This window comes from Vitis riparia, chromosome 14 (assembly GCF_004353265.1).
Source record: "Vitis riparia cultivar Riparia Gloire de Montpellier isolate 1030 chromosome 14, EGFV_Vit.rip_1.0, whole genome shotgun sequence".
Classification (NCBI taxonomy): domain Eukaryota; kingdom Viridiplantae; phylum Streptophyta; class Magnoliopsida; order Vitales; family Vitaceae; genus Vitis; species Vitis riparia.
In genome coordinates, this window is record NC_048444.1 from 297,473 (window position 1) to 319,494 (window position 22,022).

The 22,022-nt window shown below is 37.1% G+C and overlaps 4 protein-coding genes across 8 annotated transcripts; all 4 read right to left on the minus strand.

The window, feature by feature from the left end:
• Positions 1 to 77: 77 nt before the first annotated feature.
• Positions 78 to 3,687, minus strand: LOC117929994 (tRNA (guanosine(18)-2'-O)-methyltransferase). 2 transcript variants are annotated; one of them, XR_004653830.1, is made up of 6 exons: positions 3,001 to 3,687; positions 1,957 to 2,095; positions 1,725 to 1,786; positions 1,425 to 1,563; positions 468 to 681; positions 78 to 239 (listed from the first exon to the last, which is right to left on the minus strand). XR_004653830.1 is itself a non-coding variant. In XM_034850444.1 (5 exons), the coding sequence occupies exons 1-5, from the start codon at positions 3,639 to 3,641 to the stop codon at positions 544 to 546; spliced, it is 1,119 nt and encodes a 372-aa protein (XP_034706335.1). In that variant the 5' UTR covers positions 3,642 to 3,687; the 3' UTR covers positions 78 to 543. The 2 variants fall into 2 exon arrangements, 1 of the variants encoding a protein (XP_034706335.1); XM_034850444.1 differs by having other exon boundaries at positions 78 to 681.
• Positions 3,688 to 5,150: 1,463 nt separating this feature from the next.
• On the minus strand, positions 5,151 to 7,737 carry LOC117931195 (probable mitochondrial saccharopine dehydrogenase-like oxidoreductase At5g39410). The gene is made up of 2 exons (XM_034852106.1): positions 7,002 to 7,737; positions 5,151 to 6,049 (listed from the first exon to the last, which is right to left on the minus strand). The coding sequence occupies exons 1-2, from the start codon at positions 7,674 to 7,676 to the stop codon at positions 5,369 to 5,371; spliced, it is 1,356 nt and encodes a 451-aa protein (XP_034707997.1). The 5' UTR covers positions 7,677 to 7,737; the 3' UTR covers positions 5,151 to 5,368.
• A 431-nt stretch (positions 7,738 to 8,168) lies between these two features.
• Positions 8,169 to 15,608, minus strand: LOC117930690. Of its 4 annotated transcripts, XM_034851323.1 has the most exons (5): positions 15,212 to 15,608; positions 15,025 to 15,091; positions 12,784 to 13,019; positions 11,674 to 12,502; positions 8,169 to 10,584 (listed from the first exon to the last, which is right to left on the minus strand). In XM_034851323.1, exons 3-5 carry the CDS (start codon positions 13,015 to 13,017, stop codon positions 8,459 to 8,461), a joined length of 3,189 nt encoding a protein of 1,062 aa, XP_034707214.1. In that variant the 5' UTR covers positions 13,018 to 13,019; positions 15,025 to 15,091; positions 15,212 to 15,608; the 3' UTR covers positions 8,169 to 8,458. The 4 variants fall into 4 exon arrangements, with proteins under 4 accessions (XP_034707214.1, XP_034707217.1, XP_034707215.1 ...); XM_034851326.1 differs by lacking the exon at positions 15,025 to 15,091; XM_034851324.1 differs by lacking the exon at positions 15,212 to 15,608 and having other exon boundaries at positions 15,025 to 15,204.
• Positions 15,609 to 19,533: 3,925 nt separating this feature from the next.
• On the minus strand, positions 19,534 to 21,144 carry LOC117930829 (UPF0301 protein CHU_1773). Its single transcript, XM_034851579.1, has 2 exons — positions 20,930 to 21,144; positions 19,534 to 20,656 (listed from the first exon to the last, which is right to left on the minus strand). Exons 1-2 carry the CDS (start codon positions 21,072 to 21,074, stop codon positions 19,896 to 19,898), a joined length of 906 nt encoding a protein of 301 aa, XP_034707470.1. The 5' UTR covers positions 21,075 to 21,144; the 3' UTR covers positions 19,534 to 19,895.
• Positions 21,145 to 22,022: the final 878 nt, after the last annotated feature.

Genomic DNA, 22,022 nt, shown 5'->3' on the forward strand with positions numbered 1-22,022 from the left:
GTTCTGGCCTTAACTGTAATGCTTTGGGGTCCAGCTTTTGTGAACATTTCAGACAGGTCTCCAGGTGGAAAGAAAAATAAAAAGGAAAAAATAGATGAATGAAATTATTCCATTATCGTTAACCAATGCCCCTCAGGGCAACAGGGTATCGTACAAGGTCCAGTTTGATTACATTTACATTGCTCCATGTTGGGAAAGGATCTTCTCAGTTTTAGCTGCATCTTCCTTCAATCAAAAGCCTTCACAAAAACCCACTGTCAGATAGAAAATCAATGATAACTCTAATCGCAAATAAACAACCAAGGTGGCAGCACTAGTTTCATTGGGGAAGGATTAAAACAGATATTTTTAAGGATGATTTGTGACAAGAACTGCAGGAGTCATGATCTTTGTCTACAACATGCCTTTAAATACATCATCTTCAGCTTCAACCCAAGTGAGTAAAAAGAATGGAGAACCAAAACTACCTGTGAGATTCTCTGGAATCACATTTTGTAATATATCACAACAGAAAACCCACATGCCAAATGATTGATCTTTCTTTCAAAGTTTGGAAACAGGGCTGGCTGCCTTCCGCTTTGCGAATTCATGAGCAATGCTAATTGCACTCTTGCTGTGACGCAGGGAGAACTCTGCAAGTAGGATTCGGCTTTCTTCCAATGACAGATCACCATGACTACCCTGTGGAAAAGGCCATTAATTAATCTCTACTATCTACAAAACTTGATGGACAAAGATTATTATCCAAAACGAACATATTCCTAGAATGGTTCATCAAATTTCAGCTCCATCGCTACAATAAGATGCTTTGTTAGAAGGAGAAAAGAAAAAGAATCAAACATTCAAGACGATATATAAGTCATAGCCTAATAAGAATACCAAAGCCACATTGGTGATGAAGAATGAAATGCACCCAAAAGGACTCTAAAAATCAACACCTGCCAATAAGGTGGCGGCCACAAGGTCGACAAGGAAACCAAGTAGGCAAAACCAAATAAATCATTTGACTTTTAGTAAGAGTGGAACTGAGAGGAACACAGGTGTTTGGTAATAAGACTGTTACAACATTTCTTTTCCCCAAAACCCTTTTTTTTTTTGTTTTTTTGATAGGATTTCTTTTTCCTAAAACTTCTATATAAGTAAACTGAATTTGGATCTGTAACAATTGTGCTACAACCTTCAATCAGGTTTCATAAATGTGAGGCATGGAGTCACATTCAGGAGGTTAAGAGAGTTCAATAGTGAAGGTAACAGAAGCTAGGTTCCTTTAGGATCTGGATATCATTAAATAGCAATTGAAGTTGAGAGGATGTAAAGATGAGATGGAAACATTCAATACAAAAGGTCAATCCATGATCTATCTGGGAAATTTAGATTGATTCTCTCCTATGCAACACAAGATTGTGCAAAAATGTCATTATTACCAGGCGAGACGTTCTGTCACAAACAGCATGGTGCATGAGGATCCCAGCAGCAACTGAAACATTGAAGGAGTCCACCATGCCTTTCATTGGAATACTGCAATGCAAATCTGACAATTCTAGAGCTTCATCACTTATTCCCCTGTCATCAGGAATTGCAGATATTAAACAAAAATCATAGGACAATGTCAATAAATAGATATCAACCATGTGTCTGGAAAAAGAACAAGTAGATCAAATGATGTAACTGAATAGATTTCAATTTTGTGAACAGAGCTGTAGATAAAAAAAGAGGATGATCACCTATTTTCATTTCCAACAACTATTGCAGTTGGGCAGGTCCAATCCATGTCATAAATAGAAACCTATGCATAGCACCAAAGACGCCCAGGATCAGTTAAGAATATTATTGTGATTAGAGAAGCTATGAACTGTTAATTCCCATCAAATAACACAAAATGGATAGATCATATATCATAAACTAAGCACATCACTTTAAATATTATCTACATTAAGGAAAGAAGTTGATTGATACCGCATCCATTCCAACATGTGTTGTGGCAATGCGATAACCACGTGATTTCAGAACTTCAAAGCACTCTTGTGTGGAATTCCAAAGTTCAATATCTAACCATTTCTCAGCTCCCATGCTAACATGGCGATTGTCTCTGTACCTGGAAAAAGAATGGATGGTGACTTTAGCAAGGATATTCTTGACTCGGGGTATCCTACACCGAAAAAGAGGTCTAGAAAGAAAAAAGGTACGGCAACATCATTTCTATTCGAAGTTTCACAAATTATGAAATACCAAGGTGCCCAAGTGAAAGCAAAATAAAACCTAGAGCCCAAAATCTCAATCCTCTAGGCTCTCGGAGAGTAACAAAGAAAGAAAAAAAAATATTAAGGAAAATAATTTTCTCATGTTTGGTTTTACTCTAAAAAATAAGAAAAAAATAAAATATAATTAAAATTAATTAAATTTTATACATTTTTTAATTTTTTAATCTTAATATGGAAGATGAAAAATAAGTAAAATAGGTTTGAAGTAATAAATAAAATAATTTATTGATTTTAAATCTATTTTTTATTTCTCTTCTACTTTTCATCTCAATTTTCTTTCCTCACATTTTTCCTCAAATTTCCTCAAATTTTCTACGAACTAAACATAACCCTAATTTATCTGCAATGAACGCCATGCCTTTCCAAATGGATTAAGATCCTTTGGATATGGAACCAAATAAGTCATTTTCCTTGTAAGCTGATCCGTTTTTTTTTTTCTTTAACATAAACAGTCTAAGTAATGCTATACCAATCAATATCTTCTAGTAAAAATCATAATAATCAATTTCCAGAGTTTTTCATTTTAAAGCAAACTGATTACTGCCATTCCACTAATTTCAGAAGTGCTGCTGCCATATATCTATGGAAAGTTGATATAAAACCTACTTCCTATACATCAATTGATATAAGTTATAACCATTGGAAACCAATTTTATAGTAAAAAAACACAAGTGGAATTTCCAATTTCAAACAAATAATCTACAAAACCAAGGCATTTTCACCTCAAATTTGGTTGCACCTTTTCGAGCTGTCACAGGAGACAACGTGAACCGACTGAAACCCAAGCGCATCAGCTGAGCGAAACGCAGCGGAGACGTTCCCGAAATCACACAAACCTTCCACCACCAAACAAACCGAATAACTCCTACTCTTCACCACATTACTAAACCTTTCCTTCCTCACTTCCATTATGTACGGATCCATGGCTTCCAGGATCTCACTGCTGCTCAGAAACGTGGTTCCAGTCTTGAACTTATCGAGGTAAGGAAACCACCGCTTGGATTGAATCAGCTCACCTCCGTCACCGGTCATAGACCTCCGTTCCATTTTCATCAACCTCCCTACATCGTCGGTGTTGGTAAGCAGATGCTCTACAATGTCTTTGTTGGAGTCATCTGCCAAGTCAGTGGTTTCTACCGCAACAGATTCTGCGACGTGAACGTACGGTCTTGAATGGAGTTTGTGGCGAGTGAGTCCCAATGAAATTGAAGAAGCTGGAGAGAGGAGGGATGCGAAACGCAGAGAAGAGGAAATTGGAGAGAAAGAAGGGTGATTTGGAAGAGGGATGAAAGAGAAGTTCCGTTGATTGCAGACAAGAGAGAATTCTAGAGATGAGATTGAGATTCGAACTAGGGTTTTGCAGGCGCTCATGGCAGACATACCGTAGAGGAGGGAGGGTTTTGGATTAGCCGATAGGTTCGATTTTTGGCAGCCGCGGCTTTACATTGAAAACGACGCCGTTTTAGGGCTTTAGACTTTAATACCCGTATGTTGGTAAGCGCGTTTGGATGGCTTCCTTTTCTTTTTTTCCTCACTTTTAATAATAAATTAAAAAACAATATTTTCCTCACTCCTTTATTAAATTCCTCTCTAAATTATAAACCCTGGGATAAAAGTTCTTATAGAATTGAGAATTCGATCCAGGCATAAGCCAAAATTATAAGTTATTGTAGTTATTTTACTTATTATTTAAAAACTAAATAAAAATAAAAGATAAAACATTTTATTTTGTTTGGATATATTTCTTGTTATTTTAAAATTAAAAATTAATAATAACTTTTTTATATAAGATAAAAGAATCCTCATAAGTTTACATTAAAAAATTAATGGTTTTAAAAATAAGATTAATAACAACTTTTTAGTCTTTTTTTTTATTACTTCCTCAAATTTTAAATTTTACTTTTTTTTTCAATTTTTTATATGAGGTTATACTTTTGTGGAAAAGTTTTTTTTTTTTTTTTTTTTTTTTATTTCTAAAGAGGAAAGATATCCAAAGGCATATTTAATATTTAGAAATATTATTTTGATTTACATAAAAATAAAATAAAATTATTACACGTTTATTAAAATTTAAATCATAATTTTATTTTAAAATTAGAAATTTATTTAAACATTTTCAAAAATTTATTTAAAATCATAATTTTTTTAATTTTCATCAATTTAAATTAAAATGATAAATTTCAAAATCACAAAGTTAAAAAAATAACAAATGTAAAATAAAATAAATTATAATGGAAAAAACTAATAAAGTAAACAAAATATAAAAACGTAAAAAAAAAAAAACAAAACAAAAACAAAAAATCTCAAAATGGGAGTAAAAGATTGCTGGAAAAGGGAGGAACTAATAAAGTAAATAAAAATAAAAATACAAAAAAATCAAAATGGGAGTGAAAGAGTCAAATATTAATATAAGCTGGAAAAAGAGGGTGAAGCGGCAAGGGTGGAGTCAGGCTTGCAGAAGAGCTGGGAAGGGGGAAGTGCGCAGTGGCGGGTTCTGGGAGGGGAGGAAGGGGTTGGGTTTTGAACCGTTCGGTTCATCAAAAACCGCCCAGGTCAGCCGTTCACCGATCCTACCGCTGGTTCAAAACTGGTTGAAAAGCTGATCGGCTCAAGGGGCTGGACCGAACCGGACCAGAATGATGGCGGTCCGGTTTTTAAGAAAAAGCAAAAAGGAAAAAATGTTCTTTTGTTTTTGAAAAAACATGCATTCTTCAGTAATTTAATTTTTCTTAAAATTTCCTTTGCCTTCAATTTACGTCTCTCAAATTTTCAGGAACTAAATATAGGCTAACACAAACATCTACTTCTAGAAATGTTATAAAATTTAGCTTTGAAGATTATTGCAATTATTCTTTTAATAAGTAAATTTTCTTTTCATAATAATAATAATAAACCACAAACACCAGCTCCTGCATTTAAAGCAGCACATGAAAGGATGAAATGTATGAAAAGCAAATCAAATGCAGAGTTAAGACACAAGCTCATCAAAGCCAAAGCCATAACCACTCTGGCAGAAGAAGAGTCACGAGAAAGAAACCCACAAGCACCTCAACTTTCAGTAATTAACTTATTATCAGATAGCGTTCAGCAGACAAAAGTTGAACCCATCAGTTCCTGGAAACTACATCAAAAGAAATCCCATTTTCTTGGAGTCGTTGTTGGAGATCAGTGTGTCCAAACACAATCCCAGGGGGGAAGACACCACCCTTGGGTAGATTGTCCCGTTGGCTCAGCACAATGAGAGTACACTGAAGTAGAATTATTGGGGTGGTCACGTACCCAATCTCAGGTCCCATTACTCTTGTTATTATCTCACTATCAGGCTTCATGTTTCCCTCTGAAAGAAGCCTGCAGTCACTGAAACCATGTCCAACAAACCACATCTTGAAGGAAGCACTTCTCACCTCATCTTCAGAGGGACCCTTCTTCCTGAACCACCCAAGGCTGAAAACCGAGGGAAATTTTAACAGAAGCCACCTCCCAAAAGCAGTTTTCCCAAAGACCCCAATGAAAATTCCTACTGTGATGATTCGGAATATCCCCAACAGAGATTTTGAGCTTATCTTCACCCCAAAATGAGCTGGCTTCACGGTTGACCAGAAGGCCTCTTTCTTTGCAATCTGTTCACTACTCTCATTGACACCAGGCAGACCACACGGGTTTTCTGTAAGAATAGAAAGTGTTCGTCGCACAACAATAGAATCCGCAGATGGAAGCCTTACAGCCCAAATTCCAATCTGCTTCTGGTGTTCGATTGTTGGTCCTTTTGGTGGAGGGGGACCAGGAATCTGCAACCACATGTGTATGTATAGGTATAGCTCATGCCTCATATATCAAGATTAAAGCATAATTTTGTAAGAATCAGATTGCTTTCTTTCTTTCTATTTTTCCTTTTGGGTTACAAGGGATTCAATCGTGAACCTCCCTTGTACCAACCTCCTTTGCCACTGAGCCAAGCCCGAAGTGCAAAATGTTCTTGTATATTTATTTTGATGGATTTCAAAAAACACCACAAAGAAAAATCAGAAACTATGTTTCTCCCCACAAAGTTTAGGAACAATCATGGCATGTCTAGTATGAAGGTTTGTTGGAAGAAGCATTTTGATCATTCCTACCCAACAAATCTAGACATCTTCCCCTAAATGCCAGCCACCTTTACTGGAAATGTCCTTAACAGACCAGCTTTCATGATGATGACCCTATAGTTACAGTTAAATTCATCTGTGTTTAATAATACTGGTACCGTTTACACTGAAATGTGCCCTAGAGATTTCTCCAGAACAAAACAACAAACTGATATACAGTGATCAGTCATAGCTCGTATGATACATACGCTTTTGTGGAGGTATGAAAGGACCATCTAAACTAGTAAACTGCTTCCAAATATGTAAAGGGGCTTTCCCTAATTGTTTTTAAGATGCTATCTTTGAGAAAATAAGCCAAGGAAACCAGTTGTCTTCTACCCATCTACTTCAAGTTCAGTGATATAGCTTATTGGCCAGACAATCCCATGGATGAGTGTTATCTATTTATTTCCCTAATTTGATTTTCTATCAGAAAAGATTAAGCTTTGCAGTCGTTCAGATTTAGAAAAGAACAAAGAAAATCATCCAAGATCAACAGCAAAATAAACCAGAACTGAGACCGAGAGAAAAAGCTAGAATCAAAAGGAAAGACTGCAAGAAAATGTCATGGCAAAGCCCATTAGAATCAAGACTGAGAATGGTCTAATGGTCTTACCACTGGCCTAGCTCTTCTGGGTCTGGACCGCCTGAATTCTTGCAACTTGCCGGCATTGGCCACGCCCAAAACCGCGGACTCGTACGTCCCCATATTCCCAACCACTCTCTTCTCCGACTCCAGACTCACGTAGGCTTCCACCCGATTGGGCGCTGCCGGAGACACCCACTGTCTAGAGTTGAACATGAGACCCAATTCAGCCGGAACTGAATCGAACCCACATGCAGAAACCACCAAAGAACCCTTCTCCGACGCCTTCTCATGGTACGCCGCCTCCATTCTCTCCATGAACTCCGGCTCGCCGCATATGTCCAGGTAATCGCAGCCCGATTCCACGCACGCGGCGACCACAGGCTCGCCATAGAGGCGAAAGGGGCCCACGCAGTTGAGGATGAGCCTGGCTTGGGAGCAGAGGCGGCGGAGGGATGGCGGGTCGGTGGTATCCGCGGTGAGGATAGGAATAGCAGGTGGGGGATTGGGGTGGGCGGCCCATTCTAGGGCTTGCGCCAGTTTTGAGGGGTTTCGGCCAGCTAGGGCTAGGGTTTTGAGAGGGGATGAGGAACTGGCATCGAAAAACTTGAGGGCTTCTCTCACTACGTACTTGCCTGTGAAACCAGAGGCACCCAGGATGATAATATCGTAGATGATCTTAGGACTCTGCTCTTCCCCTTCCATGTTTGTTTTGAAAATTTGAGACTTTCGACCGTAAGAGAAATGGCTTTCGAGCTTTGTACTGAAAACATCTGTTTTAACCGTTGTATATTTAGATTGAAATATTTAGCCATAACCATTTTCATGTTTTTTTTTTTTTTTTTTTTTAAATAACTTATTTTTTATATAAATATTATTTATCATTTTTAAATATAATTTTAAAAGAAAAATAATTATTTTTATAAAAAAATAATAATAATATCTTTATTTAAATGAAAAAAAAAATAGTAGAAGATTAAATTTCATTTTCAAATAACCCATTTAGATTTGTGTGCCGTTTTCACGTGGGGGCTCCTTTTTTTTTCCTATGAAGTTGAAAACGTGTGCCCAAACGGGAAGTCAAGTCTTTTTCTCCTCTGCCAGACTGCCACCTGTTTGATGAAAGATGGGGGTGATGCCATGCAGTTGAAACTTGAGAGGCAATAAAGAGAATTGGAAACCGAAAAAACTAACGTGGATGGTGCCAAGTTGAAGCCTACCTAAATATTCAAAACCACCCAGTTTGATTTTTCTCCCACACTCACAGCTGCAGAGATGCTGTTTCTCTTTTAAGGAACAAACCAACGTTGTTTATGCTAAATATACAAGTCCATTCCGGATACTGAAAATCAAAAGGAAACCCGAAAATCAGGGCTATGGTGCCATGTACATCAGTAACCTAGCTCCAGGGCTAGGACCAAGCCATGAACATGATCAGCTCTATGGAAAATTCCCGTTTCACAAATCAAAGACTGTTTTCTTTGTAGTTATTTTAAGGCAAGGGGAGCATTGCTGTTTGGATATCTCTGCCGGGGGGGACGCCTGGTCCTCTTTCCCCATCCTGTTAGGCTTCTCTCCTCAAGTCCCACCTCTCCACTGTTAGGCTGCAGCAGTATTGGGGGTGGGCAAACTGTAGTTACAGTTGGAGAGGGAGTGGAACCCCTCAGACGCCTCCTCCCCCTTCCACTCTTAGCAGCTCCTCTCTGTGCCAAGTTTGACTGCCAGGTTGAACCTGTAGCTTTGAACAGTTCTTCAATTGTATGAATGTCCTCAGTGATCTCATACCTTGACAGAGAAGCAAGGCTTGGCAATATGTCCCTTTGGAAGTCCTTCCGCTGCCTCCCTCTCCTTGCCTGACCTTTCCGAGGTCGTCTACGCATTTTTTCATCATCTTTTTGGTCTTCCAAGGCCTGAGGCTGAGGCTCACAATGGTGCTCTTCTACCTCTGTTTCTGTCAAATTCAGTGTCATGAACTCAAAGTAATCAAGACCATCGAGTACAGAATCTTCATCGCAAGCACCCCTTGAAACTGCTCCAACCTCCTTCTCTGGGTCACCCTTGCACAATGATATTACATCTGCAAGCCAATGGAGAGAGCCCTTCATTGAAGTTTCTGAAGGGTGAAAAGTTGCAACATCCTCAGTATCATGCACAGGAGATAGTGAGATAGCAATTATAGCCTCTACGGCAACCCTAACGAGCTCATCAGGAAGCTCCCCAGATACATCTTTCAACAATTTAGATGGCTTCTTAAGTTGGTTTTCAAAAGAGTCCCTTCTGGGAGAAACAACATTTTCAATTTCAAGAACTGCCGGAGCCTCCAAGTCTATATCAGCTGCAATCTTCGTGTTGGTTCTCAGAGAGGAGTGTGTAGATGGAGGCTCTTCTTCTACCACACATAAATTCAAATCAATATGATGTCTTGATTCAGCAATTTGATTAACCAGTCCCTTCTCTACAACCATACCCTCCACTTTGAGCAGCTCTCCAGATTTGGATGAATCACAACCTAAATCAGTATTAAGTAACCCAAATTTCTGAGTGTTATCACCATCAACCGCAGAAGCAACACAACTAGACTTTGAGGGTGAATTAGGAGAAGATAAATCCTTGAAACTATAAGGCTTGCAAAAAATTGGAATCCCAAGAATCTTTTTAGTGCCCTGGCAGTCACCTACTTTAATCCTTTTTTGCTCATCATCATGGTCACAAGTTTCTGATGTAGAATCCAGAATCAAAGTCTGTGAAGTACCATTACCAATCTCTGATTTGTTGGCAAATGTCTGAGAACAGGTTTGCAAGAAATCCAAATTCATCTGGTACGAAGCTTCCTTCCCTTTGGAAGATTCACCACTGCAAAGGGGCTTTGCTTTGAGCCAGGGCAAACCGCCCCATGAGTTCTCATTCTTCCTTTGCTCATCTAGCTTGGAGATAGAGGGTTCTCTAGGGGAGACAGGCACAGCATGTTGTTGAGAGATGACTTCATTGTAGTTGGGAATTATAGCATCTATGCACAAACCCTTTGCAGGCTTCACATCTGTACTCATATCCTTAAAGAATTTCATAGGACCAAGTTTCACAAGTTGTTCAGAAGCTGAATGATTGTTGCTGAAGCCATTTGGATAATTAGAAGCATTTGATTGATAGCAAATCTGTGATTCCCTGGCCTCCAACTGTGAACCAAGGGAAAGACCATTTTGATAGGATACTTCTGCTCTGAAACTTGGGTTCAATCTTGAATTGCTAGTAACATGTGATCTGTTAGAGCAAGAGTTTTCATGAATTGATATTGGGCTCTGGCTGAAGCAACTTGGAAGCTTACTCCAAGAGGAAACAGAAGATGACTCAGAATGGAGTACATCAGATTGAGCCACAGTTGGGTGCAGACAAGATCCATGGGAAGCCAAGACAGATACATCAGGATTTCTTTCAGAGATTTCTACACCAAAAATTGTCCTTTTTCTCCCTTCTCCTGTCTTATTATGTTCAGATGGAAGAAAAGTCCCTGGCTCATGGACTTTCCTAGCCTCAACTTGTGATGAATCAGATGGTGCAGGCAAATCATCTGCACAAAAACCTCCATGGCAAGAATTTCTGCCGCTTCTAGTTAGCCCTGGAAAGGGAGGAATAGCCAAATCAAACATCAATTTGGAAGATTTGTTCTCAATAAACTACCCCTCAATTCTTTTTATTGCAACAGAAATCACAATCACCTATGGGTAAACAGTAGAAGTACAAAAAAAAAAAAATGGATTTATACTACATGGGCTTCAAATAGGAACAATCATAAGTGATGGGTGTTGTTCTTCCCTTTCCAATAAAAAAAATTCAGAAACAACTTCTAGCCAGTTTTTTAACAAAATATTTCCATCTAATTAAGATAGAACAGGACATAATTTGGTGAGGATTTCCTCTAAAAGATACTTAGCTTGTTTACAAGGAAGTCAACTCAACTATACATTTCTGTCAGAAAAAGGCTTTAGAACACACACACAAACACAATCAAACAAACAAACAAAAAACCTGATCCTCAAAAGAACACAGAGAATTGCTTCTATATTTTGCAGCATTTCTCCAAGGAAACAAATGTTAAGTTACATACAACTCAAAGACTAAAAATTGGCTTATTTACAAGGAAGTCAACTCAACTATAAGTTTCTGTCAGAAAAAGGGTTTAGAACATACGCACACAAACAAACAAAAAAAACTGATCCTCGAAAGAACACAGAATTTCTTTTATGTTTTGCAGCATTTCTCCAAGGAAACTATTGTTAAGTTCAAACTCAATGCAAAACCAATCCCAACTACTTAGTCAGCTATATGAGTCCTTTGCTTGCCATTCAGCTCTATCTATTGCCAAATACATGTTATGTATACAATGTGTGCATATATATATGTTAAGAAGATCATCACCATACAAAGGATATGATATATGCTCATTCTCAACTCAAGAATATAAATCACTATGCCCAACAATTTATTTCCCTATCAAAATATAATTCCTTCACAGTTTACATAGAAATGGAAACCAATCAAGTCCTTTTCCTCGGCAGTTGAGACAAGAAGCAGATCAATACAGCAAATCAATAACTGAAAAAAAAAATTGTAAAACTTGTAGATGATGCTAAATTTTTTCAAGCAAGAAACAGGAACTCTGAATCAGAACATATTCAAAGCAATATAGCTAAAAAACAATCCTTACCAGCTCCAAACTTATAAGATAGCCACTCCTTTTGGTATCTTTCATTCTCCAAATGCAAATTGTTAAGACAAATGCTTTCATTGCTTCCTCTATGGAGATTTTGTGAGAATTCCTTAGACAAACACTGAGAGTCTGAATGTGAATTCACAGATAGGTCCTGTCTTCTAACTTCCTCTTTGGAGCAAGTGATATCACCTAGAATATCAACAGAAGCTGAAGTAGATGCTTCCTCAACCTGGATAGGTTTATTTAAGTCGGTCAAACCATGGCTTTCCCTTGAGTACAAATGAGATCTTGAAGCCTCACCATTACAACCAGAACTCATACCACCGGCAATATACAATTTTACATTACTCTCACATGGAACCTTGCAGTTCCTGTTATGGGAGTAACTTTCCACCCTTGACAACCCAGAAACTTTTTCTTCTAGTTGTTCCTCTTCATTGCTGATGTAATCATCAGCTGGGAGTTCAAGGTCAATCAATCTTCTGTGAAGCTTCTTGCTGTGAGATTCTAAAACTTCGCAGTCCTTTAAATTCCCTCCATTTTGGGTGTGAACACCATTAGCTTGCATGATCTTTCCTTTTATAAAACTAAAAGGAGATTGGATGCTGTCTGTGCATGACATAGATGGTCTGCCACTAGTGGAATCCACCAGGGGAGAATCAGGAATATGCCACGTCTTTTTGGCATCATCAGATGTTATGCGGGATGAAAAGAGACTTGATTGTGAAGCTCCTGCCGGAATCGAATGTTTGAGAAGTTCTTTGCTTTTAATCTCATTCATCAAGTCCCTCTGTCTTTTGTAAAGACGGTGAAGTTCACGTAGCTACATGTCCAAAAGAAATTCAAACATGCATGTTAAATAACTGCATTAGGTACTAAAGGTAATTGTTTCCATTTTGTTTTAGCCATTTCATGCCAAATGAGGACTATTTGAGCCCAAATCCAAGAAACTCACAGGGTAGTCAGTAAACTACAAATCAAAACATAAAGTGATAAATCAGGACCCAGAGAAAAAGGGATGGATATCATTATACTTTCCTTCCACAACTTAATTTTAAAAAGAAAAAAAAGAAAAAGAAAAAGAAGAAGCACCACAAATAATACCTGATGCCTAAATATGGATTCATGCCTCAAAATAGTTTGTCTCAGTTGTTCTTTCTCATACCCCAAGTAACCCTCTACAGTTTGTCTTGTCAAGAATAAATCATAGTATTGTCCATTCATCAAAGCTTTGTTTTCATGATGTAGGGACCAGCTACTGTTGCTAGCATCATCATTTACATCCCTCATGGAATAATAACTCGGTATGTACATCTTCGACTGCACTTCAGTTCCCATCCCTGCAATCAACTCAAGAAACAGAAAATTTGTGTTAAAATATACATTTTATAATGAAAAAAAAAAGTAGTTTTACATACAAATGAATCAAATTCAGTAGCAAGTTAACAAAAATCAAATTCTTAATTTTTCCAGCATATTTGACCAAACCACTGAAATCATTTCCTAAAACTAAGGAAAAATAAGACACAAGAACTGCAAAGTCACTGTACATGATGTTCAAGAGTCAGCAGATATTCTTGGACATGTAACAACTAAGAAGATGATTTTAAGTTACTACTCCAGCACAGAATTCAAGTAAGGAAGATAAACAATCCTTAAAATGGATATAAAGGAAAGGTGCTCTTATTCTAACTTATGAGTTTTCTTTGACAAAGATCAACCGCTAAGCATGGCTAGACAGCTAATAATATATAACCACCATGATCTCTCAAACTCCCCCCAACATACCAGATTAGTCTTGGCTCTTCAACAGGCAGCCATAGAAATAAAGTTTTCTGAAGTTCTGAGAGGAGGGATCTCATGTCAGTTGGCGCCAAGACAATATGTTCACTCCCATTCTGTATCCATATGCAACCCCACCCCCCCCCCCCCCCCCCCCAAAAAAAAAAAAAAAGAGGAAAAAAAAACAAAGCAAACCCAGCTTCTGGGAGTGCCCTCATTATCAACAATAAACTTAACAGTTGATGAAGCCACATATTGAGTTAACTAAAACTTGCGAATTTAATTATTGAAAAACACTCAAATAGAACGAAGTATCAACATACATCTTCAGCAAAAGATGGCCAGTAATCAAAAAGAAACAACAGATTTTCTGAAACTAGATCCTATATTACTAAGTTTTATTAAAGTTCCACACATTACTTTCAACCATATATAACTTTCTGTTTTAATATGAAGTTTCCACAAGAAATACAAGTGGAATTTGTCCAAATTTGACTACCAAGTTCTGATATAGGAAAGAAATGCAGGTGGAATTTATCATAAAATACAACTACCAAAGTTCTGGTATAGAAAAGAGGTGAGACATGTCATTAAATTGTTAGCTTAATGCTATAATTCAATTCAGGTCAGAGAAATAGCTACAGAACAACAGTTATTGATTAAGTGAATCCCTGTCATCCAAGGGCCATTAGATTTTATCCATTTTTATGTATGACCATTATTAAATTATATATATGATCATGGCTGGAAAAAAACCCATTAAAAGGTAGACACAAAGCATGAAACTAGAAAATATTACTAAACTTTGAGCTTTTGCAACTCATTCAGGCACCGTTTAGATTAGGTGCTATCACCCCTTCAACAAAACAAAGAAACAATTCATCAACTATAGCTCAATGCAACAAGGCAAGATTGCTAAGGCCACAGAACAGTAAACAGAGCCAGAAACCAATGCATCAATAGCAATTGAAGTGTAGAGTTATACATTCTAACAGTCAGTCAGAGAATAATCTACTTTGCTTCTCAACATTAAGTAGAAACTCAGCCCAAATGTTGTCGATCATTTCTCGAAACAGTCTCAACAAGCAGAGAGAGAGAAAAATCCTTGGAAAGTATCTTTTAGCATCAAAACCCTTAGAGCATACTCAACTTCCAAGTCATCATAGTACAAAGATCAGAAAAAGGAAATCTAACATTATTGTAATTGCAGAAACCAAACCCCAAGTAAAATAAATTTCAAGGGGCATTCAAATGCCCAATTGGGAAATGTAAATTTCAACTTGATATAAAATTTTCACACGCCACACCCACAAATTCCACCAAAACTCCCACACACCCAAATTCCCAAAATCAAACACTTGATGATCCATTGGATCAAAGAAAGAAAGAGAAAAGAAGAAGAAGAAGAAGAAGAAGAAGAAGAAGAAGAAGCAGCATAATATTGAGAGATAAGAGGGAGCGAATCAAGTATCAAATCCATCAACTCTAAAAGGCAAAAACCCAGAAAATTAACAACTACCCGTACCAATTATGCATGAAAAATAGGGGAAAATAGTATTTTACCTCATACCCGAATCCGCTACTACCCCTTTTCAAAACCCCACCATGGATTCATCAAAATATCCCGAAACTGACAACAAACCCAAAACCCAATTTCACCCATTAGAACGCTGAGCCTCTGCAGGAACAAAGAAGAGAGAAACCAAAATAAAGCCAAAAAGGACATGAAAGCAGAAGAATAGAACAACACCTCACAGAGCCTAAACAACAAAGTGGGTGTCTATGCAGTGCCATTGAAGAAGCAGGGTCAGATCATCATCAGCCGCAGCACCAGCACCATGAGATTAAAAAAGAATATATAGAAATATTTATATATATTTATAGAAATTAGGATCTGCTGGGCCAGTATCTGATGAGAAGATATAGAGATCCCACAACCCAGATAAGAGATCCCTACACAAACACATGACTTCTCATGAACAATGACTTCAAGTTTGTCAACATGTGGTCTCTCTCTCCTCTTATATTCTATACTTTTCTTCTCCTACTGTCCTATGGCTTTGCCTCAATGATTTCTTTCTCATTTATTTTATTTTATTTTATTTCTGGGTTTTTGAGGAAGTGAAAGATATGGGTATTTTTTTCACATTTTCTAGATTCTCTCCACCTTCCATGCTTTTTGGGTACACATAATTTTGATATTTAAAGCCTTTTATAAAATGTAGGCACCTGGGTTTTCTCAGGCAACAACTCAACAGTTTCCAAAAGTAGCTGACCTCTCTCTCTCTCTCCCCCTTTTGTGCCCCTCCTCCCACTCTCCCTTTGGCGCGTCCCCCAACCCCCTTCCATACCTGCTAGGATGATGTAGTTTTCTGAAAATCAACAGGGAAAGGGACAGATTGTGTAATTCCACAGCTTGCAAGGTTGAATAGTTGGTTTATTGCTTTTGTTCTTTTCTGTGGAAATTGGGCTCCTCCTTTATTCCCTAATACGCTTTCCTAGAAAAACAAAATCTTTGGTTAATTTTTTAGGTTTTTGGTATGATCTTGATTAACATATTAAATGGGTCAAGATAAGCTTTTCTTTTTTTTCTTTTTTTTTTTCTCACTGGATTAATGAATTAATTCATCACCCAAAAAAAAAATTATTACCATCTTGTATGATCCACTAGATTACAAGATTATCCTTGTACCCATCTGCACCCGCTGCAACCTTACCCTCACCCATTTCCATACGGTCATGGACTGAAGAGACCACTTGGTTTTTCTGAAAAAAAAAGAGATATTTTCAATCTTTCTTCTTTATGAATGTAGGTAATTTGTTATCAAAATTCAAAATTCTATCAGCCCATTGCACCCAAAGAATGAGCATTGTGCCCTATTGAAAAAAAAAATTGTATTAAAAAATTCAAGTACGGAGGATAATTTTTCGATTTATTCTTCATCAAAGCATTATACATTAAGATCCAATGTAAAAGTCTTTAAAGTATTCCTCCTTTTTTGTATTGTTATTCATAAACATTCTAAAAAATATAAGTAAAAATAATTTACATTTCTTTTAAAATTTTCTTTTTATATTATCAAAATTATTTTGTGAATTAAAATAATATTTTTTTCTTTTAAAAAACAAGTGTTACCAAACAGGGCCTAGAAGCTTATCCACTAAATGCAATAATGAATATCCTAGCTACCATTGAGATTATCATCCATCCAACACATAGAAACCATCATTTTAGTGCAATAGGTGAATGCTAGCAATGCCAATTTGCATCAACAGATAAATTAATAGTGGTTGGTGGGACAGCTCAGATATTACCCATGAGAGGACCTAGCCTTGGAAGGTGATTGAATAGCTTTAAAAGTGTCATTAATAAATTCTGATATTATATAGTTTTATGGTACCTAAGGCTTTGTCCACTTTGACATTATGCTTGGATTAAACCTGCAGGTGCCTCTCCAAGACTCCAACTAATCAACTCTCTTTTGCTTCATGCACTTTCGTGGAAATCGTTTTTTCAGTTTTCCATGTTTGGTTTATGGGATGGATTGAGGTACCTAATTGCCTTCTTAACAAAAATTATCTGAATTATCTTGTTGGCCTTTTATGGGTTTCTAGGGTTTTAGTCTACCCATTATCAAATATCAAATTAATAACTTAATATGAAATCAGAGTTTTATAAAAATGACTTAATAGATATTAAAGTTTTGGTTTACACAAAAATTATTAGTTCAAGTTCCACCCAAAATCTAGAAAAAGTTTATATGAAAGATAACTTATCAGAGTTTTAACTCAATTCATAAATAAATATGATAATAGAATGACTTATTTTCAAATATCCTTATTGTAGTCACTGACCGGATAAGGTGGAAGGTTGAAGGATTTTTTTTTGCCCTTTTAACCCTAGTCATGTCTAGGTAATATGTTGTCTTACCTCCACCTCACTTCATTATATATATAATTAAATAAAAAAAATTTTAATTTTTAATTTTTTTTCTTTTATAACATAAGAATTTACCTCTCACAAAAATAAATTACAAAATTTATTTATAATACAATTAAAAATAAATGGGTGGTACATTCCAACCCATTAAAAATTTGATAAGAGACCAACACAGGACAAGATTGACCTACTCTTTTGTCATCCCTATCCTTAAAGGGTTGGCTTATTATCTAAAAAAATTAGTAGTTTAACACACATGATGGTTTTGTGGTACAGTTATCGTATGAGAAGATACCGAGAAGCACCATTGCCAGAGAGCCTGCAAAATTTGTGTAAGAATCAATCAAAGTTCCAAGCAAAGCTACTTTTAAAAAAGTCTGGCAACTTTCAAAGTTTCGTGACCTAAAAATGCAGAAAGAAGAACTTTCAAAATTTGAAGCAGGAAATGGTCCATGGGAAGAGCCAGAAAAGGGTTCACAGGGAAAAGGGAAACAGAAAAGAAAAGGGCAAAAAAGAAAGTGAAACTCATATGACTGTCAAACACACATAGCCTGCAATTTTAAACCTCAGAAATCAGAATGGCCCCCAGCTTTTGAACTTGATCTAGTGGGATCGATGTTTAATTTTCATATAGGTGTTTATGAGATGAGATCATAAGTATGAACATTAATTGCTTGGACCTACAATAATGGTGACTACCGCGGCCTCTTCTTGCCAACCATTCATATACAACCATATGGGATCGGAACATACATGTGGGAATTTCACATATTCACACATCACTTTGTTAGCGTCTTCAATAAGCATAATGATATGTGGGCATTGACCTCAACTTCCTAAATCTATAATCCAATATTACACATCCTAAAACATTTATCCTAACTCTTAAAACTCAAGATCTAGTTACTATCCAAGTACAGTTTGATTAAATACTTGCAAAATATAGTTGTATGTAAAGGTTAATTGGGTGATGAGACATATGGGCTAAGGTCATTGAGTGCTTAATGTTCAAATGCCTACACCTCTCCAAGCATGCCCTAAAAAAACACAACATACACATACATGCACCAAATGCTGAAAAGAAAAAGTGCATAAATTTCAAACCACCGGAGCCTCAAACCCATTTTTTTTCTTCTCTCTCTCTCTCTCTCTCTCTCTTTTTACTTGAGTTTGGGAATTGAAGGCCCAAGGGTGGAGTGTGTCACCTAATCTTTATAGGGCCCATAAGACCAAACATTTCTTGGAACTTGGAGATGAAGCCATGAAGAATGTACTAGATGTACATAGCCATATAGAGTGACAACCATTTATTTTTTTTTTATTATTGTTATATTTGAAAATTTCTTATAATAGATATTTTCAAATATGGCAATTATTTTAGTAAGATTTGAAAATGGTATTTTTGAAAACATCTTCTTTAAGAAGATGGGCTTGATTTTATTTGACTACCTTAAATCAAGCCCATCTTCTTAAAGAAGATCCATGTAGAATGAAGAAAATAAAGATAAAATTATGGTAGTAAAAGAATAAAATTATTTTGACTTTTGATGAAGTTGTATATGGGATGAGATAATAGACATTAATTGCTTGGACCCACTATAATGGTGACTACCGCAGCTTCTAATTAGCAATCATTCAAATAAAGCCAAGATTTGCATACATGTGAATGCAACTGATTGGAATATACAATTCTAGTGTCTTCAATAAGCATAATGATACGTGGATACAAACTCCTTGTAAATATTGTCTAATATATATACACACATCACATTATTAGTGTCTTTATTAAGTATAATGACATGTATATATGAACCTCACCTCCTACCTCTTCTATAAATATTGTTCAATTTAAACCAGGATCCCTATTACTCAAAAACCATGTATGCACTCCTTAATCGATGTAAGATATCATAATTTATCCAAGAAAATTATATATCATAAGGCATTTACCCTAGATTTCAGCTAAAGAGAGCATCACCCTTTTGAAGGAGTGAAAACCCATGGGTCTTACCACTCTATCCTAGACCATCTAGACCACACAAATATTAGAGAGGCTTGAACTTAAGATCTAGTTAGTTTGTTAATAGCAGAGCAGCAGCTTGAAATATATATATATATATATAATTTGGTGATGAGACATGTGAATCAGATTAATTGGGTGCTTCATGTTCAAACGCTTACACTTCTCCAAGCATGCCTTAAAACAAAACACATACATGCTTTGGTCAAACGCTACACAATCTACATTTAAACCAAATGTTGAAAAGCAAAATGCATAATATACAACCACTAGAGCCTCAAACTTTTTCTTATGAGGGTAAGGCTACATTTGAAATGCTTTTCCTTAGACCCTGCAATTAGTTCAGAGATACATTTCAGAAGATTTATCGTTTTTTTCCCCTTGTGTGCCCTGCAAAAGCCTAAAATCATACTGAACTTGACCTAGTGCAGTGCAGCACTTGAGTTTAGGAATTGACGGCCCAAGAGTGGAGTGTCACCAGACCTTTCTAGGGCCCATAAGCCCAATGATTTCTTCCCACAATCCCACACTTCCAACACTGGTCAGCCCAATTACACTAGGGCTACAAGCAGCTACAGTCCAATACCCAGCTCTTATTTCGTCTCTCAATTGCTCCTTCTCCCACCCACAATACCCATCAAAGAACCTGAAGTCCTCAACCGCAACAGCATTCCTCTTCACCATCTCTGCTGCACAACCCACACTCTCCTTGGTCCCATAATACAAACCCTTCATTACCTCCTCAAAAAGCCCAGTCTTCACCACTCCATCATCATCCCCTTTTGGGCTATTCACCAGGAACAGGCCCTCCTCTATGGGTCCTCCAAAGAACAGTGGCATATCCGAGAAGGTGCCTGCAACATCCAGAACTGTTGATCTTGTTTCCTTTATTGACATGAGAGAGGGTCTGTTGAGTATGATGCCAGTTGGACCCACAGGACCAGTTGATAATAGCAGGATCACCGTTCGTTCAAAAATGTGGACTCCATCAAGCTTTTCTGTGGCAATGAGTAAGCAGCCCTTTTCAGGTTCATGGATGGTGTGGACCCATTTGTCCCCAATTGTGATGGGTAGAGGATGATCCACTGCAGAATCAGGATCAACCAATGAGGAAGGCTCTTCCAGCCTTGATGCTTGTTCTCCAGCCACCAATCTTGCTCTGAATGATCTCCAATCAGCACTAATGGAAGGTTTGTCAGCATCCTCAGACGAAGATGAAGACCCCAGATGGCAACCTACGATTGGGAAAACCATTAGGAAACTCAAAGCTGAGTGTATAACTAAGATCTCACTGCAAGATCATGGTTCTCAATGACTAAAATCCATGCATAAAGTCAAAAACGATCGGCCTGATTCATATGACAAGACATCAAGACATCAAATGAAAAGATCAAGAAAAGACCAGGCCTTCAAATCAATCAAAAACCATATCTGAAGATCAAGATAGAAAATTGCAACAAATGGTGTTTACTATTCATAGTCAACGATAAGGCAATTGGAGCACTTACACGTTATAGAAGATGGAAATGGAGCTTTTCTACATTGAAATTGATTGGCTTTTCTCTTGGGGTAGGTGAGATTTCTAGCTTTGATTGAAGGGAGTAGTTCTATGGTTCTGGTGAAGGAATTTGAAGTGAGAAAACATGCTTCCATTCTCTTTCCTTCCTCTCTTCACTCCTCCACTTCTCTCTCCTCTATGTGGCAGATGAAAAACTATGGATAAGACCTCTGATGCAAATTATATATACATAAATATATATGCAATGAGGATAAATGTGCACCACAAGCTCCTTTTAGTCCCATCCCACCAAGTGGAATGCTTTTCTGTAGCTTTCTCATGTATGGGCCAATGGATATGCTTTACACATGGCATAATAATAGGAAACCTACAACATTCTACGGGTGGTTGTTGATAAAATAAACTCGAGGCTTTTCTGAGTTGCTATATTTTCTGAGATGGGCAGAAGCTTTTATCCCTTTATGGGTGATGTGTCACATTCCTAACCTTTAGTTTGCATAGTTAGGTATTTTCCAGTTTCCACCACTGGGGCACTTGGTGGATGAATAGAATACTATAAACACACTACTTGCACATAGTAGGCAGAAGTTTCCGGTTATAAGACATGGCATCCTGCTACTGGCCACTGGGATTGGTCTTATTTTTTCGGGAACCACTTTGTTTTCTACACGATATACCCATCTATCATGACATTCAGAATCTAGCAAAGGAAAATGAACTTGAGTCACTTGACATAAAATAGTATGGAAAAGTAATAAAAGGGTGAATACTAACATGTAGACTATTCTAGATGCCATGAAAAACACAATGAAATGATTTTACATGTGTCACATACAAGTTACAACACGAATAGACTAATTAAGCTATCATCAGTCATCACTGAGTAAAGCTTTTATGTGATGATATCACTAATAAAGATGTCATGCCATGTAGCTAATAAAGAAATCACAGAGATGATGCAATTTTCTATCATGTATTTGAGCAGGTAAGAAATGGGTACAGGGAACATCAGAGTCATCTAGAGAAAATAGCTGTGTGAGGAAGAGATCACCAGAAATTGCCTTTGTCATGCTAGGCCAAAT